Consider the following 18,307-nt stretch of genomic DNA (forward strand, 5'->3'; position numbering starts at 1 on the left):
GTAATTTTTTTAATCCAGGGGACACGAACGCATCCAGCGATCTGTCGCTCTCGCGCATGGTGAGCGAGAACCTCCCCCCGCGGCCGTCCATCGTGCTGGACTCGTCGCAGCTGCCGCGCCAGCGCTCGGCCGAGCAGCCGCCGCCCGCGCCGCAGCCCGCGCGCCCCGAGACCATGTGCTAGGAGTAAGCTCACCCGTCCTTTAAAACTAGTCTTAACTGATTGATTATTATTTTTTCCAGACATTATTACAAGTGAGGAAAAATTCATGTGTCTAATAGATATATATATTAAGTCAAATTTACAATTCCATGTAATAAACAATACTTTTTTTACAGGTAATAGCATCGCACTTATTATAAAGATCTTTAAGAAGTAGAAGATGGACTATAGGAATGACCAAAATTTTTAAGAAATATATCAAATCATGAATAACGATGGGATAAAAAACCAAAAACTTTATTACAATAAGGGCTTCGTAGCGAATATTTAACGTGTCGAATCAAGATGTAAATTATACTAAGTTAAGACTCTCAGAGTTGTTAATATTTCCAGAAATACCCTATTCTAAAATTGGACATAAAATGTATTACGAAAATTGTATGTTCAATCAGACGTTGGTAAAGTCGTAGCAATTTTATTTTAATTATGTAATGCTAAATATTGACCGTAAAAACTTCTTACGAAGGCTATTTTCAAACCCGCTTAAAACAAAAGCAAAGCATTTTAGTAATGAGGCACCATTACGGTAATCATACCTTAAAATGAAAACAGTTCATTATTCGTTTTTTAGAAGCGATACTTTTTTTAAATCAAAATAACTTTTTTCTGAGTTATTAAAATATTTCTACACCCATAACAGTATAACAAAAGAAATTCAATTTATACACGCACACGGTAAAAAAATGGCGTTTGAGATCTGTCAAGTTGACAGGTCTCATTTATTTTAGCGGAAAATTCCGCTTTACCTTTAGAAAAACTATCGAACCGTCTGACGTTTACAAATGCAAGCCAAGAATTGTTAGAAATTGACTGAATCAGCGACTTTTTTTCAACCTGTGTGTGTGTGTGTGTGTATGTAAAATCTAAATACATATAAAATCAATATTATTTATTTAAAAATATATATTTTAATTTATCTTGCAATCATATTATAAAACGTGATGTAATGTTTTAACTACTCTTAAAAATAGTGAAAATTGTATTATTCTTTGATCAGACGATTTCGCCAGTGAACGAAATATCGTTGGATTTTCTTTTTATAAATTATATTGATGTTTAATTTCCGAACGAATCTAAATGAATTTTTACTATATTCTTTAAATTGATAAAATATGTATGGAAAGTAAAAAGAGTAATTTTTTTGGAAAAATTGTTCTTATGTTTTTGCTAATAAAATAACTTTTTGCTTCTCTTCTAAATATTCATAGTCAACAATTTTCTCTGCAGACAAACAAATGCAATGCTTAATTTAATTCCTCTATTCTCACTTTCTGAAAGATTAGCAACCTTGTTGTTATTTCACGAGATTTAACAATAGATAATATATTTTTATTATCTCTTATATCCTTTTGAAATAACATAATAATGCTCTTTAGTCAAAATATATAATTTTACGGAAAATAACCTCAAAAGTTGCTGCGACAAATTTCGAAGGAATTAAAAATTAAAAATATTCGTACCATAATTAATTGCCAAAAATGAAATATTGTAATCTCAAAGTATTTGCAACGTTAGTTAATGACACTTTACGTCACATGTCAAAAACTTGACGCAACCTACATTTGTTTATTTCGAAATTCGTTAAACTATGGTTACAACAAGCAGCTGTGAACCATTAAGAATTTATTTATCTATAGCTGTGTTGACTTTTTAATTCGATTCGTTAACGTTTATTTTTCGAAAGCTTTTTTAATTCGTCTTAAGTTGTCATTTGAGGCTACCATCCTAATTCTTAATGTGGATTTTGTAAACATTTTTTTTTAATGGACACAAAGAAAAAAGCGTAAAATTTTATATTTGTAAATCTTGTACTCGTTAATCTGTTATGAATACAATTTTGACGACGAATCGTGATTCTTCGAAACAAATTAAATTTTAAATATTACTAATTTGAATAACAACGAATGACCTAAATAATGATATAAATAATAGATAAATATCTTATTTATTTAAAAAAAAATGCATAACATTTTTACGGTCACACTGACATACGAGAAAGCATTTTCAAAAATAGAACACCTACCAGTTGACATGGTTTTATAAAATGTGATAGTTTTTTTTTTTACAAAGTAACAAATAAATTGACATCGTGTTATCTGATACCGTTTTTTAAATTATTGTACAGAATAGAATGTTATTATCTAGACAAAGACAATACAACACTAGTGCTCACGGTGTAAATAATATCAGATAGATTACGAAATAATGTTACCGGCGTTGAAATAATATAATGAAGGGTAAAAAAAAATGCATGTTGATTGTGAGAGTAATCTATATAAAATAGGGTCGTTATCCAATCTGTTCAAATTTAGGCTGTATATAAAATACTTAAGCTATAGTAGATTTAAAAAAAAAAAACTAAAAAATTTCAATCTATGTAAGAAGTTTATCTAAAGCTTTTGAAACTTAGCACTTTTTCTAAAATCTTATACTGTATTTATTAATGTACTTAAAAGTATCTTTATACTCTACATATCGAAAAAAATATATCTGTACACATAATAAAAATAGTGCAATTCTTTCTATACATAATCATTTTATATTTATCTAAAATTATTTTTATCTATTTATATATATAATCAATCTATATATATAATCAACGCATTCTTTAATCATACATGTAGCAGAAGTGAAACGTTTTCTGCGTAAAAAAACGTTTAAATATTCCAAAGGCAGGTAAAGTAAAGATAAAAAACCTTATATTTACATATTTCATGCGATTTACTAATAGCTCTGCTGTTTTCATGTTTAATACATTATTACTTATAATAAAACCATTTATATCCTTCAGTTTTACTTCCAAAGTTCCAATATAACGCTGGCATTCGATACGCAATTTTTATATTATATTTAAATTTTATTTATTTATATTTTATTTTTATGAATCTGTAATGAATACCACAGATTATTTAGAACTCGACTTAAACCAGTTATGTCATTTCAATTCATGATTACAGTTGTTTTTTTATCTTTACTCCCCTTGTTCTTAATTCCAGCGGGGAATAGTTTTAGTTAAATTTCATAACTATTCAAACTCGCCCTTTGATTTTTTCGGTGAGTCCAAATAAGTTTCGCTTCAAAAATAAATTCGGTACAAAATCATTATGAAAATTTTAATTACAGAAAAATGTATTTATCAAAGTTGAAAAGTATTTTAAATATTTAAAAAAAATGTTAATGCGCTCATTATTTTCCTTCAGATATTTTTTAAATTTATTTATTTCAAACGACGTTTTATCGTATGAAAAATAACTTAGCGGTCTATATAGTTTTTTTCGTCACAATGTGTTCATATATACCAAATATTTAGTGCAAATTATAAAAGTAACAGATTAAAATAATCATCATTTTGTACATAAATATCGAACAGAGTATATAAATGGTTTAAACACGTTTATATTATGTATTTCACGAACTTCATTTTGAAATTTTACTATGCAGCAAATTTACATATATGTATTTTGTTTTAAATTAATATTATATTCTACGACCGAGAGATGATTAATGAACTGAACCAAGAAAATAACTCGAGTTATTAGGATTACTATTCGACGATGTAAATCATTCATTTGTACTTTTCGTTTGCTATAAAGACCACTAGTTATTAAACTACGTAACGTAAAAATCTTCTTTATTTTATAGTTGTTACATATTATATTATTTTTAAAAAATGTCCGAAATCAAATCGGAATATTTGATAAATGAAATCAATTTAATACCTGTGCTTCTAATTGTCTATCTTAAAAGATATAAATACAAATTTTTAGGTACAAAAATTTTAATATTACTGATGAAATAATTAGAACTAGTCCCGCTTAAAAAAGAGAAAATAGCATGAAATATATATTGCAATTTTTAATCGTAAAGTTTAATCGGGTGCGTTCGATAATCATATTTGATAATTTTACCGTATTATTCATAAACGTTTATTAAACATATTATAACTTAAGTAATATTTATCTCGTGCTTGACGATCGTTCATCGATTATAAAAAACCCACAGAGGAACTTCGTGGTGGAAGAAGTTCCAACCAGCGCCCTTAACTGCCCACTCCTGAGTGGTGACTTACGAATAGTCTGCTTGGCTTTCACTTGTTAACTTTCAATCTAGGTATTAAATACATCCTTTATTTATACCGCGTTTACATTATCCAATGTCATTGCTTATTATTATACCATTTTTACTCTCAAAAATTGCAGTGTCGAAGGTAAGGAGGCTTCACTCTTTTCTACGGCTTTTGTCTTGATCAATTTCCTGTTCACAATCGATAAATAAAATGTAAGCAATAACGCACAGCGGGACTTAAATGTATCAAATTGAGATAAGAATTCCAAATCACGAGATCAAAGATTAGCGGTAGAAAGACAATAGGCATCGCTTCGACTCAAATGGAATAAATTCATCTAAGTCCGCTGGGTCTGATAATTAATCTTTAAAATTTAAACTAATTTTAAAGTAAATGCTATCCCTTTCCTATGTGGTGGAATTAAAAATGATAGTACAGCATTAAGTTTTGTCAAAAAAATTTTGTAGTAGTTTACAATACTATGCATAATTGTTTATGCACTACCAAACATTCAGTTTAATTACACAAAGGTGAGTGACCTTTGTGTTGGTATGTTTTAATAAATAAAGGGCTAATGGTACGGATCTGCCTTCAGCCCTATCGACTACTATCAATAAATAAATTATAAGTAAATAAAACATATTTAAGTTAGAATAAGTTTAATAAACTTTATGTATAAGGTCGTTAGTATTTAGCAAATTGTGTGTAAATATATATAATGTTAATGTGGAAGCGTTGTTTTATACCAAATGAAGTGATTGATTCGGATGAAACGGCACTTACTTTCATCATCTATGATCATTCTTCCGATTTTCATGGCGATGTATAAATCACTTTACTGATGACTTTTTAACTTCAGAAACTTTCACAACTTCCTTTAGTTCTGAAGAAATATTAAGTACAGATTCATATTATATTTATAAACTCAAGACACGTGAAACGGCGAAACGATAGAAAAATGATTGTTTAAGATGCTCATTCGGTTCCCTGATATAAAAAAACATACAAATTATGAAATTGCATAAAACCTTTCAGAAACTATTCAGATAACAAATATTTTATCCTGATAATATTGTTTTAACATAATTTGACATACATTCAATTCGCAAATATTCCACTTGGGATATGTGCAAAGGTTTAATTTATATCCCAATCGATGTATGATTAATTATTATTAAGTTAATTGTTTGTCAAATTATATTTTATGGAATTAAACTTTGTCTGGTAATTTATCAAATGTATAATTTATAAAACCAATCGTTTATATAAATATGATTCATAATTGAGCCAAAAGTTGTTTATATATTTTTTTAAAACAACTGATTGTAAAGTGAATATCGACACATATCGCTTTCGTTTCGCTTTGTCACAGATATGATGCCTTTAAAAAGACTAAACAATTATCGCCTCAAAATTTGGAAGAAAAGAAAACGCAAATTCCAATGCACAAGTTTATATCATACATTGTATCAAATCAATTTGCTTTCAGCACAACGTTTTATATTTAAGCTATTTCAAATATCTGTCCTTATTGGGATTTCTTAATAGATCAATCTTCAGAGTGATAGTACTTCGTCTGTGTTACGTAAACAACAATGATACAATAAATATATTTGTGATAATATTGTATTTTTATTTTATCTGCGGAATTATGTCCTGAACGATTTTGGCTGCCGTCTCCATTTTAATAGTCAACTAACTAATTGAAACAACGTGGAACTTGAAAAAGCGCGAGAAATTATTTTTAAGTTTTTGTCTAAGTGGTAAGATGATGGCGATAATGATGACGTCCTGCTAACTGTTTTCGTGAGATTAGAAAACTCCGCTGGTATTATGATACCTACTCTAGTGTATGCGCAAATACACTTAGAGTGCACAGGTGCACTCTATACCCTCACACATAATCCGATGGGACAGCAAATTCGCCACAACCGGACCATGGTCAATTCAACGGGCTGAGAATTTCTCTTAAATCACAATAACCTCTATGGCTCGACTCGTGTTTTGAACCCAGGATCTCGGGATCTGTGGCCTTATATCTAACCACTAAACCATCGAGGCAGTCAAAGTATGACATATGTACTGTATAACAGTCACACAGTCCAAAATATAAAGCAAATAATAATCTGTACTAAGTCCACATTAATTATTTTTTAATTAAATAAATATCGTTCGTTGCCCTTTCCCAATTATTTGAGGTCGAGGCATCGTTTTCCTTTTCCAATTCTCGTCACGAGAATATGTAATACAAACAGTAAATACTGCGAGCATTTTTAATAAGGTAATTATTTTTTATCTGTATTATATTTATTTACATTGAATTGATTGTAAAAAATCTTATTATATATTGTGTTATTATTATAATAATAAGTCATAACATCGGTGTTATTGAGCCGAGATGGATGTTGCTTAGCAAATACATACTATAATAACAGATTGAAATAATAATATATCATATATACATACATATAATTCGTAACTAACCTGCATATCATTTTGGTATCCTAATAAGCGAGTTATTATTCCCTTTTATAACCGGTTAGAGAATGATGACAAATTATAACTTTTATTGTATATATATACAGGCTGATGTTTACAGAATGTCATACGATGTTATACAAGGAGTTCAACCAGTGTCGAAGCGTTTGTAACATATAACATTCTTAAAATGTTGTAGCAAAATGTTACACACTGTTATAAAATGTTATCGTGCTACATAATGTTTAGTAGCTTTTTTGTGTTTGGTGGACTAGCAGGTACCGGGTATAAGCCCTTGCAACTAGTTTGTAATGCTTAATTGTTATCAATAAAACATTTTCTTTCTTTTTTTTATTGGGATAACTGATATGTCCGCCTTACCTACCCCTTTTTTATATAATTACATTTATGACATATTTAACAACAACAACACTTTTCTTGTTATAATATACATCCATCCCTCGAAATTAATTTCACAACGCTTATATTTACTACTTCCCTAACAGCCTGTGAATGCCCCACTGCTGGGCTAAACGCCTCCTCTCCCTGTTTGAGAAAAAGGCTTGGGAGCTTATTCCACCACGCCGCTCCAGAGTTGGTGGTTGGTTTACTCCGTTATGCGTCTTTATTACATACATTATAATAAGTTATACCTATATATCATCATGAAATATTGCATATACGTTGTCAGGGATACAGAAAAGGACATCAGACATATGTGCCTAACGCCCACCTAACTTGTCACTCTCGACTACGTTGGTACGCTATTTCGAAGCGTGTATTCTATAAAAGTTATAATTACATTACAGTTTCTTTAATCACTGTGTTATTAGTTTGTCAGTTATATCGCTCTCTAACATTTCACGAGCTTGTTTTGTGGTACAATTGGCTTACTATTAATTGCGGTACTATTTGGCTCTTACAGAATAGATTATAGTACACTCTCGCGATTTCTCTAGGATGGATTACACATCATTAGTCCCGTAATATTAATATAACAAGAAGCTAGAAGGGATTAGTGAGAACTACTGGTTTACTTCCTTTGTGATGAAATATACATAAGTGGACAATATTTTATTAATTAAAAGTTATACTATAGTATTCACTTAATAAAAAATAAATATATCCAAAATAATATAAACTAAAAAAAATACATTTTTTGAATGCACACTGCAAATATAAACTTAAAAATGTGCAATACCGATGAGATGGAGATGATACCCCCTAGGAGCTATAATGAACTCAACGCAAAAAGAAATAATATCCGTTCGTCCGTCCGTCCGTAACAGCCTGTGAATGTCCCACTCCAGGGCTAAAGGCCTCCTCTCCTCTTTTTTTTTTAATAATAATAAAAATACAATACAGTCGAATTAAAACTTTTCTCCTTTTTTTCAAGTCGGAAAAGGACTTACTGTCTTATAAATGTTTATTTATTCATTTATTAAGGATCTCCAACAAAGGATACACACTTACGAGTACATTACATCGTGGAATAATATTTTTAAAATATGTGTGCTCCTTCAATTCAAGGAGACCACAGCAAGCACATAAATAATGACTAAACAGAAATGAAAAAAAATTTAAACTAAATGTTACATTTGTTAATTGAGTACCACACTCAATAAAACATAGGAACTAAAATAAGGTAAACAGTGGTTAAACTAAGACTTAATTGTGCAAATGTGAGTTAAGAAATATATAAAAATAACTACAAAAATTAAAATTAAAATAACGAGTAATTATAAAACTTAAAAATAAAACCTTTAAACAAAAAAACAAAACATTATGTATTAAGAAACAATTTTTTAAGATATTTTTTAAACTTAGTTAATTCTAGGGTATTGTATTGGGGTATATTCAAGTCAGTGTGCTGTTTAGAAAGCGCATTATATAGCCTGCAGATCCTTGGCAAAGCAGCATAGTGTCCGAGATTTGAATTGGATGTAGAAATATAAAAGTGATTGTAAGTGTTTCTACGAGGTAAACGAGAAGGTACATTAAGATTAATTTGTTGAAACAAGTCGCTAGAATCAAATTTTCCATTTATTATTTTATACAACATAAGCATGTCAGTTATTTTTCTTCTGGAGTTTAGGGAGATCATCTTACAGTGCTGAAGCCTATCGCAGTAGGTAGGAATAGTTTTAAGGTTATACTCATTGTATGACAGGTGGTAGAGAAAACGTTTTTGGATGCTTTCTATTCTTTTAATGTATACATCATAATGTGGGTTCCAGATTATACTGTTGTATTCAAGAATAGGACGGACAAGCGTGTTAAATAATGTAATTTTGGTGGACGGCTTCTTAAAATCTTTGGCATTTCTTAAAACAAATTCTAACAATTTAACTTCTTTGGAAACACTATTCAAGATATGCACATCATATCGTAGCTTAGAATCTAGTATAATTCCAAGATCACGTACTTTATTTAATTGTTCAATCTGGATAGAATCTATGAAATATTTGTTTGGTTTAAGTATTTTATTTCGAGTAAACTGGACGTAGTGACACTTTTTGATATTGAGTGACATTTTATTTATGCTACACCAGTTGGTAAATCTATCTATATCTTTCTGTAAGTCAGTTACATCTGTATTGTTATAGATGGGCTTCATTATTTTTAGGTCATCTGCGTATAAGAAATATTTAGAAGAATTAAAACATTTAGTTACGTCGTTAATAAACACATTGAAAAGGATCGGGCCAAGATGTGAACCTTGTGGTACACCTGAAGGCGCTGAGAAGGTTTTAGAATTGTAGCCACTGATTACTACTTCAAAAGTTCTTTTAATTAGATATGATTTAAAACAATGTAGGAATGAACCGAGATGGCCTAGTGGTAAGAACGCGTGAATCTTAACCGATGATCGTGGGTTCAAACCCGGGCAAGCACCACTGAATTTTCATGTGCTTAATTTGTGTTTATAATTCATCTCGTGCTTAACGGTGAAGGAAAACATCGTGAGGAAACCTGCATGTGTCTAATTTCATTGAAATTCTGCCACATGTGTATTCTACCAACCCGCATTGGAGCAGCGTGGTGGAATAAGCTCCAAACCTTCTCCTCAAAAGGGAGAGGAGGCCTTAGCCCAGCAGTGGGACATTAACAGGCTGTTACTGTTGTACTGTTACTGTTAGGAATGAACCGCCGATGCCAGCTTGTGCCTATTTATTTAACAAAATGTAGTGGTCTACTTTGTCAAAGGCTTTACTAAAATCGGTATATATTACACCCACAGGAGTGCGTGAGTGCGTATACTTCACATTATATTCCACAGGAGTGCGAGTATCAATGGATTTAGACAGTTTGGAAGTGAAGCAAAGAAGAATTGTTGTAGTTGACCGTGATTTAACGAATCCGTGTTGGTGGGCAATGATTTGTTGTTTAAAATGCCAAGATAATCTTTCGGTGACGACTAGTATTTCAAAAATTTTGGCTAACGTAGGTAAGAGAGATATTGGTCTATAATTGGTAATTAATTGTTTCTTTCCAGTTTTATAAATTGGAACTACTAAGGATTTTTCCATGCATCTAGGCATGCATATAGGCATAGTGGTTATAGGAAAAATTAAGACATTTGCGCATCTTTTTAAAAAGATCGGTGGAATTTCATCACAGCCAGCGCCTTTTGTCTCGGCTAGTTTTTTTAATATTTTATATACATCGAAGGTACTAAATGACAAATTACAAATACTGCTAACGTTATGATCAATATTTGTGGCGACGACCGAGTCACCATTAATATCAGATTTTGTATATGCCTGTGCGATGCTTTTTGCAAATGAATCACATATTTCTGTGCCAGTGGTGGCTACATTGTTGTTAAGATACATTCGATCGGGATAAGTACTATTGCTTCTTCTTTTATTTTTAATGAAAAACCAAAAAACTCTGGAATTGACATGAATAGCATTTTCAATATTTTGAATGTAGGAGTTATAACAATTTATCGATAGTTTGTGGCAATCGCGTAGTTTTTCGAAATGAAGGCAGTCCAAAGGATTGTTGTATTTTTATTCTTTTGGTGAAATTTATATTTTTCTTTAAGTTAGGTATTAGGTTTTTGGAGTACCAGGGAGGATATTTTGTGTTACATTTCTTTTTTATTGGTATACTTGCTTTTTTTTAATAATTCATAAAATCTAGTTAACATCTGATTGACGACTAGACAATTTTTGAGTTCAAATTCCCAGTTAATTGAATTGATAAGTTTGTTGATTTCTTCTTAAGTTTATAAAGGGCTTTAGTCTGAAGAAAACGGGTAGCTTTAAAGGATACACAAAATTCTAACGAGGGATGTAAGGAGTCCTCTAATATCAATGGCGATAAGTACCGAATTGGTTTAATTATTTGCATATTACTTAGTATTAAGTCTAGAATTTTACCTTTACTATTTGTTATGTTATTATGCTGGTTGAGGTCATTAAGTAAGATAAAATCGCACAAATCATCTTTGTGCGATTTTTGCTACTTGCTTCAGACTGGTTGTTTCAGCGGGGACGTATGCATCCATGGACCAAGTAATGTTACTTAGGTTGAAGTCACCTATTATAAGTGTGTGATTGCTTGACTCCATGGCCTGTTGGGCTTTTGTGGAAAACAGCTCAGAGATGTCAGTTTTAAGTGGTAGTGGTAGATAAACGGCGCAAATATTTAATCGTTCAACAGCACCATTTGTGTTTTTTACCTCGACGTTGACCCACAGGTCTTCACAAGAACTTTCATATTGTGGCAAGCTTTTGCACTTTAAGTGTTTTAAAACCGCGATAAGGACACCGCCACCTCTTTTTCGTGTATTATAATGTGTAATGTCGCAGAAGGAGGCCGCGGAGCGGGAGCGGGAAGAGGACGCCGCTGCAAGCCTGCTCCGCTGAAGAAGACTGGGGAGAAGAATGAGGTGCTATGCGCACCTTCTCCCTCCGCCGCAATAGGCCGGGACTAGGGGGTTCTTCAGTACCCTGGTAATCCCCCTAGAGAATGGAGGCCTGCATACGCAGGCCGCCCGTCAGAGCATCGCAGTAGCATGCGCAAGCGATCCCGTCGTGCTCCTCGTTATGACGGAAAGGGTACCGCTGGTTTTTTAGTGGGTATTCCGTTGTTCGGGGCGCGCTCGGCGCCTCGGACATCGGCGAGCCCCGCATACCCCCACTGTTCCCGTGGGGGAAACGCGTAATGCATTTTTCCAGCGTAAAAAAAAAAGTTTCTGAGAGCACAACAACATCGTAATGAAGTGTACATATATTATCAGTTTTCGTTCGTATTCGCACGTTTTAATAATATGACTGAAGGTTAAGCATTCGAACAAGATTAAGTTAATTGTAACGTGCAATTATATGAGGTATTATAAATTAGAAATAAATCATATCATATCATATCAACAGCCAATCGTTGTCCACTGCTGAACATAGGCCTCTCCCAAGGTGCGCCAAAGCTCCCTGTATTATCTGTCCTAGGTAGGTATATTCACTAACAACTTCGAGAGGTTTCCCCTCGACGTATATCGGTCCCGGCACGACATGCCTATTGAACATGACCTTGGTCTTGTCCAAGTTCATACCGAGACCGACACACCGGGAAGACTCGCCTAGGCTACGCAGCATTTCGGTGAGTTGTTCCAGCGACTCTGCTATGATGACGATATCGTCGGCAAATCGAAGGTGTACTCGAAGATGTACTCGCCGTTTACATTGACTCCATACCTAGTCCAATCCAGCGTTTTGAAAACGTCTTCCAACGCGTTGGTGAACAGTTTCGGGGATATTACATCCCCCTGTCTCACCCCTCTGCGCAGTTGGATCGCCTTCGTCTTACAGTCCTGGATGTGGACAGTCATTGTAGCGGCGTTGTACAGACATCTCAGTACCTCGATATATCTCCAATCGATATGACATCTCTGCAATGAGTCGAGCACTGCCCAGGTTTCGATGGAGTCGAAGGCTTTCTCGTAGTCCACAAATGCCATACACAGCGGCTGATTGTACTCTTCGGTCTTCTGCACAATCTGCCGAACAGTATGGATGTGGTCCACGGTGCTGTAGCCTGATCGAAAGCCGGCTTGCTCTGGGGGCTGGAACTCGTCAAGTCGTCTGGCGAGACGGTTCGTGACGACTCTTGAGAACAGCTTATACACGTGACTCAGGAGGGAGATTGGTCTGTAGTTTTTCAAGAGGGTTTTATCACCTTTCTTGAAAAACAGTACCACCTCACTCCCGCTCCACGTTTCCGGGGTCTTGCCATGTTGGATGACGGAATTAAAGAGGCTTGCTAGCTCTTTCAGGACCGGAGTCCCGCCTGCCTTAAGCAACTCTGTTGTGATTCCGTCATCTCCCGGAGCTTTGTTGTTTTTAAGCTGTTCTAGAGCCGCCCTAATCTCTCCTTGGTCAACGACCGGGAGCTCCTCGGAGTAATGGCGCATAAGAGGGGCGCGCTGGTCATCAATACTGATTCCCACGGGTTTATCCGATCTTGAAGAGAACAACTGCCCATAAAACCTCTCTACTTCTCCGATAATCTCAGGCCTAGAGGTAACGACCCCACCATTTTCAGTTTTAAGTTTTGTCAGACGCGGCCTCCCAAACTTGCGAGCGAACACTTTCGATCCCCGATTTTGCTCAATCGCAGCCTTGATGGCACGGGTATTGGAGCGTCGGAGATCGCGTCGCGTCAGCGTTTTTATTGTTCGGTTTAAGGCCTTATCTGACAAAAACGATGGTAGTTCTCGTCGTTTTCTCATGAGCTCGAGTGTCTCAGCAGAGAGTTTTGGTGCGTTGTCTCTTTTCTGTGGCGGAAAACACTTGCGGGATGTGTTTTGCAGTATTTTGACCAGCGTGTCGGTTCTCTCATCAATGCTGCTTATGGTTTCCAACGCGGTGAATTGATTTTGAAGTTCCATTTGGAACTTTTCGGAGCCTTGAGCAGCTTGGAGCATGGTAGGTCGGAGAGTAGACCTCATCATTCTCGATCTTTCGGCTTTTAAGTTGATATTTAGAGTGCCTCGAACCAAGCGGTGATCACTTCCGGTATTAAACTTGTTGATCACTGAAACATCTCTAAATATGTGCCTTTTATTCGAAATGATAAAGTCTATCTCGTTCCTTGTCACGTTATCGGGGCTTCGCCAGGTCCACCTCCTCTGAGGCTTTTTTTGAAAGAAAGAATTCATCAAAAAAAGCCCCTGCGCTTCGAGAAAGTTTACCAGCATTTGCCCCCTGTGATTTCTGCAGCCCAAGCCGTAAGGTCCGACTTTCGATTCACCGCTATCTTGTACTCCCACTTTAGCATTAAAGTCTCCCATAACAACATTGTAGTGGGCCCTCGAGGTGTCGTTGAGGGCCTTTGCGATGTCCTCGTACATCGCTTCGACCACATCATCAGAGTATGTCGAAGTTGGCGCATATACCTGTACAACCTTCAGGGAGTACCTGTCGGAAAGTTTTAGGACAAGGTACGCTACCCGGTTCGACACACTACTGATTTCCACAATGCTGCTAATGAGATCATTTTTGACTAGAAAACCGACACCACCCTGGGAGAGGTTATCACCTTCGCGGAAGTAGAGTAAGTTACCGGACTCTAGAGTTATCGTGTCCTCCCCCTGTCTTCGGACTTCAGATAACCCCAGTATATGCCAGTTTATATGACTTAACTCTACTTCTAATTCGGCGAGGTGATGGTCCAGCCTCATCGAGCGTCCATTATACGTTGCCATTTTCAGTCGTTTTATACGGTAGCCTGCCGTGAACCGGTGATTCTTAGCACCCCCTGCCCTGCCGATACCGCGACCGCTACCTTGGTCGGGCCTAGCGGGCTTGCCGGTAACTGGGGCCTTTTTTTGGGCGCATCTGCCATTAAGGGAGGGGTTTGCCCATACTCGCCGCGCTGGGCAGGCGTGTTGGCGAGCGCAGTAGGGGGTAAGATGTTTATGGGAGGGGGGACGCTGCTGCCCATCCCCCCTTTTCCCCGTCCCTCAGTCGCCTCTTACGACACCCACGGGATGAGATTGGGGGAGTACTATTCTAAGCCGGTACTCCACGGCATCTGAAATAAATGTTAACAGTTAAACAGTGTATTCTCTCTTTCTGTCATTATTAGTTTGACATACGAAATACTACAACATTATTAATATAATCAGAAACAATTTGATGAGCCGATTAGCGTAATTGGTAGATACTTGCCTTTCACGCCGAAGGTTGTGGGTTCGATTCCTACCCATAACTCATATTTGTGTGCTGTTTGTCAGTCTGGTTGTAATTATTTATATAAGTATGTATTTACAAAAGAATTGTAGTATATGTAGTATATCAGCTGTCTGGTTTCCATAGTACAAGCTCTGCTTAGTTGGGATCAGATGGCCGTGTGTGAATAATATCCCAGGATATTATTATTATTATTATGGATAAAAGCCGTTAGTATTTACTTACATACTATATAAACATACTACCTCAAAATTCGAGAGTCGAGAGTTTGATTCCATATCATTTAAGAGAAAACATACTTATTTCCCGCATTGTATAATCTATTTTATTATATAACGACTGAGATTTACATTGTCTATGAAGACAGTCTTGTATAAAAAACGTCGAATACAAAATCTAATCGTGAATCAATTTGGTAAAGTTGCCGCTTCTAGTGATCAATAATAGTTTAAGAGCTTGGCCAAGGAGAGCATCGTCGAAAGGAATAAACACACAGCCAAAGGCACTTACTTCGAATTGGCCGGACAATGCTCAACCATTCCGTTTATTGCCCTGCTTTCGAAGTACTATAAGAGCTACCTCAATATTTAGTTACAGGGAAATTTTACTTTAATCAAACTTTTATAGTGTTTTTTTATTTAAATATTGTTATCAAACAGCCCCGGTTTTACAAGGCACCGGCATAGGGGTCCTAACAAGCCGAAAAATCAAATGTCAAAGTGCCTACACCTTGGATCTAATATATAAGGCCGAGTCTGATTATAAATGCGAAAGATGCGAAGTTTGTTTGTAACGCTTTCACCTCTTAAGTACTCGGCCGATCATTATGAAATTTCGCATACAATTTTCCGGGTACAGAAAATGACATAGGGTACTATGTGATATAATATCTTCTTCACGCGTGGGCGAAGCCGCGGGCGGATATTATGTATTTTAGAATCAAATAAAAAACTATTATTTTTAAATGTGTAGTTCCCTCTATTCAGTGCTAGCTGAAATCCTTACAATATAGAGATATTTTGTTATTTCACAAAACGTATTTCATGGGATTAAAACAATCAGATTCATATTCTAAGTCAGCTGTCTTCGTCCCGGCGTGTCAGGGTATCAGAATTCGGGCCTACATAAAACGTATAACAGGTCAGAAATATAAACTAAATATATATTTTTAGGGCAAAAATCTTCGCGGCTTAGGAACGCTATTAACTTATATCATAAAAGTTTCCTGAAAATTAGAGAAAGGTAAGCATTTTCAAAGTATAGCATACATTTTAGATTTATCATATTATTAAACACTGCTTAAATAATAACTAGTCCACCCAAGGTACCCATTTCCCCATGTCAATATCCTATTTACTTTTATATTATACAAGAAGTTTATATATGTTTCTTAAGTACAATTTTAATATCACTATCTCCTAAGCTATGTTACCGAAACAAATAAAAGCTTCGTAAGCTATTTTGCGCGATATAATAAACTATTCACTGTAAAATATGAAAATAATAATTCGCTACAAATAGACCCTAAACAAAGAGGTAACAATCACGCTCGCTATCCGACTCGCCTTCGCTCGGACAACGGTTGAAAAAAAACGGTATAAAAGTAAAGTACTACATTTTTGTTGTAATTCTTTTTGCACGGTTAGGATCGATATTTAAATATACCGATGTACGCTATAAATGTATCATTAAGTACCAGTAATAATTTTATCTATTGTTGAGATTATCGTTTTTAATTAATCTGTTTCAAATTTAAAACTTTTGTCTCCTTCACATATATTAATACTTATTTATAATTGCCGGAAATATTTGCTTTTTCGCAATATAAATAAGTTAAGCCGGGGTGGCCTAGTGATTAGAACGCGTGATTCTTAACCGACGATCGTGGGTTCAAAACCAGGAAAGCACCACTGAATTTTCATGTGCTTAATTTGTGATTATAATTCATCTTGTACTTGACGGTGAAGGAAAACATCGTGAGGAAACCTGCATGTCTAATTATGAAATTTTTGTAGAATACACATGTGGCATAATGTTAATGATGAAATTATGCCACATGTGTATTCTACCAACCCGCATTGGAGCAGCGTGGTGGAATAAGCTCCAAACCTTCTCCTCAAAAGGGAGAAGAGGCTTTAGCCCAGCAGTGGGACATCACAGGCTGTTACTACTACTACGAAATAAGTAATTATAGAAAAAAGAAAAACAACACAAAGCAAGCATACTAAGAATTTCATATTTAATTATAAAGAATAAATCAAGAAACCTTTGAAATAAATCATCATCATCAAAAAATTTCAGTTTAAATACCAATTGCAGCAAGAATGACCGCAACGTGGACAACGATTCGATATTAATGAATCGGACGACCTCGCTCTAGTTAGACGTTTTCGTAGAGTAGCATCTGATCTAGCTGCCTTTCTTTTAAATGAAGAACGAATTGATTTTCTACTCTGTGACACATCTTTTGGAATAATTCCTCTAGCTATATCTTTAATCATATGCTTTGCTTTGAGTTTTGATGATCTAGGAATCGTTGATCGCGTTTGTCCATTTCTACGTCGTCTAGCTGTTGTCTTAGATTTACTCGTACTTGCTTGAGTTTCTATCACAGAATTTTCTTTAGGCGTCGTGCCTAATCCATCACCGATCATTGTATTGCCTTCACAGTTGGCCTGGTTTACTTGGCTATTTTGTACGTCATCGGTTACATCTTCGTTCAATATTTCATCAAGATTTATATTTACATTTTCACATATTTCAAATTCATCTTCAAAGGTTTCCATTTCATAAAACTTTTTTATTCCAAAAAAAAAAATCTTATAAAATTCTGCAACAATAACTTTATTAAATGTCAAATGCTGTTTTTGAAATATGTCATTTTTGTTTTTTTTTAATGTACTTTCTCTATCACTTTTTTATATCAGGTTTTATTGATTTTTTTTTAATATTATGTGTTATTCAATTGGCTATTTGGTTAGAGCGCGTGGATCTAAACTGATGATCGCGAGATCAAACCCAGGCAAACACCAGCTTAATTTGTGTTAATAATTCATCTCAGGCTTGACGGCGAAGACAAACATCGTTGGGAGTATCCCGACGATGTTTGTCATGTTCTAATTTCACTGAAATTCTGCCACATATCCACTAACTTGCATTGGAGCAGCGTGATGGAATAAACTCCAAGCCTTGTCCTCAAAGGGAGGGAACGTGGGACATTCGAAGTGGGTATATTTAAAAATAAAAACTAACTTACTTGGTTTTTTATACAATTATTTTGTATATAACTTTTATATATATTAAAAAAAACATTCTCTATTCTTAAAAATTAATAATTCATTTAA

At 34.8% G+C, this 18,307-nt stretch overlaps 2 protein-coding genes across 9 annotated transcripts in view; one reads left to right on the forward strand and one right to left on the reverse strand.

Moving 5' to 3' along the window:
* Window positions 1–5,909, forward strand: part of LOC126774939 (transient receptor potential cation channel trpm) — a 269,678-nt gene extending 263,769 nt beyond the window's left edge. For all 8 annotated transcript variants that reach the window (XM_050496600.1, XM_050496602.1, XM_050496605.1 and 5 more), the window contains 2 exons: window positions 19–184; window positions 338–5,909. In XM_050496600.1, the coding sequence (XP_050352557.1) occupies window positions 19–182 (164 nt within the window). In that variant the 3' untranslated portion in view covers window positions 183–184; window positions 338–5,909. The remainder of the gene's footprint in view (window positions 1–18; window positions 185–337) is intronic.
* Window positions 5,910–17,191: 11,282 nt separating this feature from the next.
* LOC126775045 (uncharacterized) lies at window positions 17,192–17,799 on the reverse strand. The gene has a single exon (XM_050496773.1). It carries the CDS (start codon window positions 17,747–17,749, stop codon window positions 17,261–17,263), a length of 489 nt encoding a protein of 162 aa, XP_050352730.1. The 5' UTR covers window positions 17,750–17,799; the 3' UTR covers window positions 17,192–17,260.
* Between the last annotated feature and the right edge of the window lie 508 nt (window positions 17,800–18,307).

This window comes from Nymphalis io, chromosome 17 (genome assembly GCF_905147045.1).
Source record: "Nymphalis io chromosome 17, ilAglIoxx1.1, whole genome shotgun sequence".
Classification (NCBI taxonomy): domain Eukaryota; kingdom Metazoa; phylum Arthropoda; class Insecta; order Lepidoptera; family Nymphalidae; genus Nymphalis; species Nymphalis io.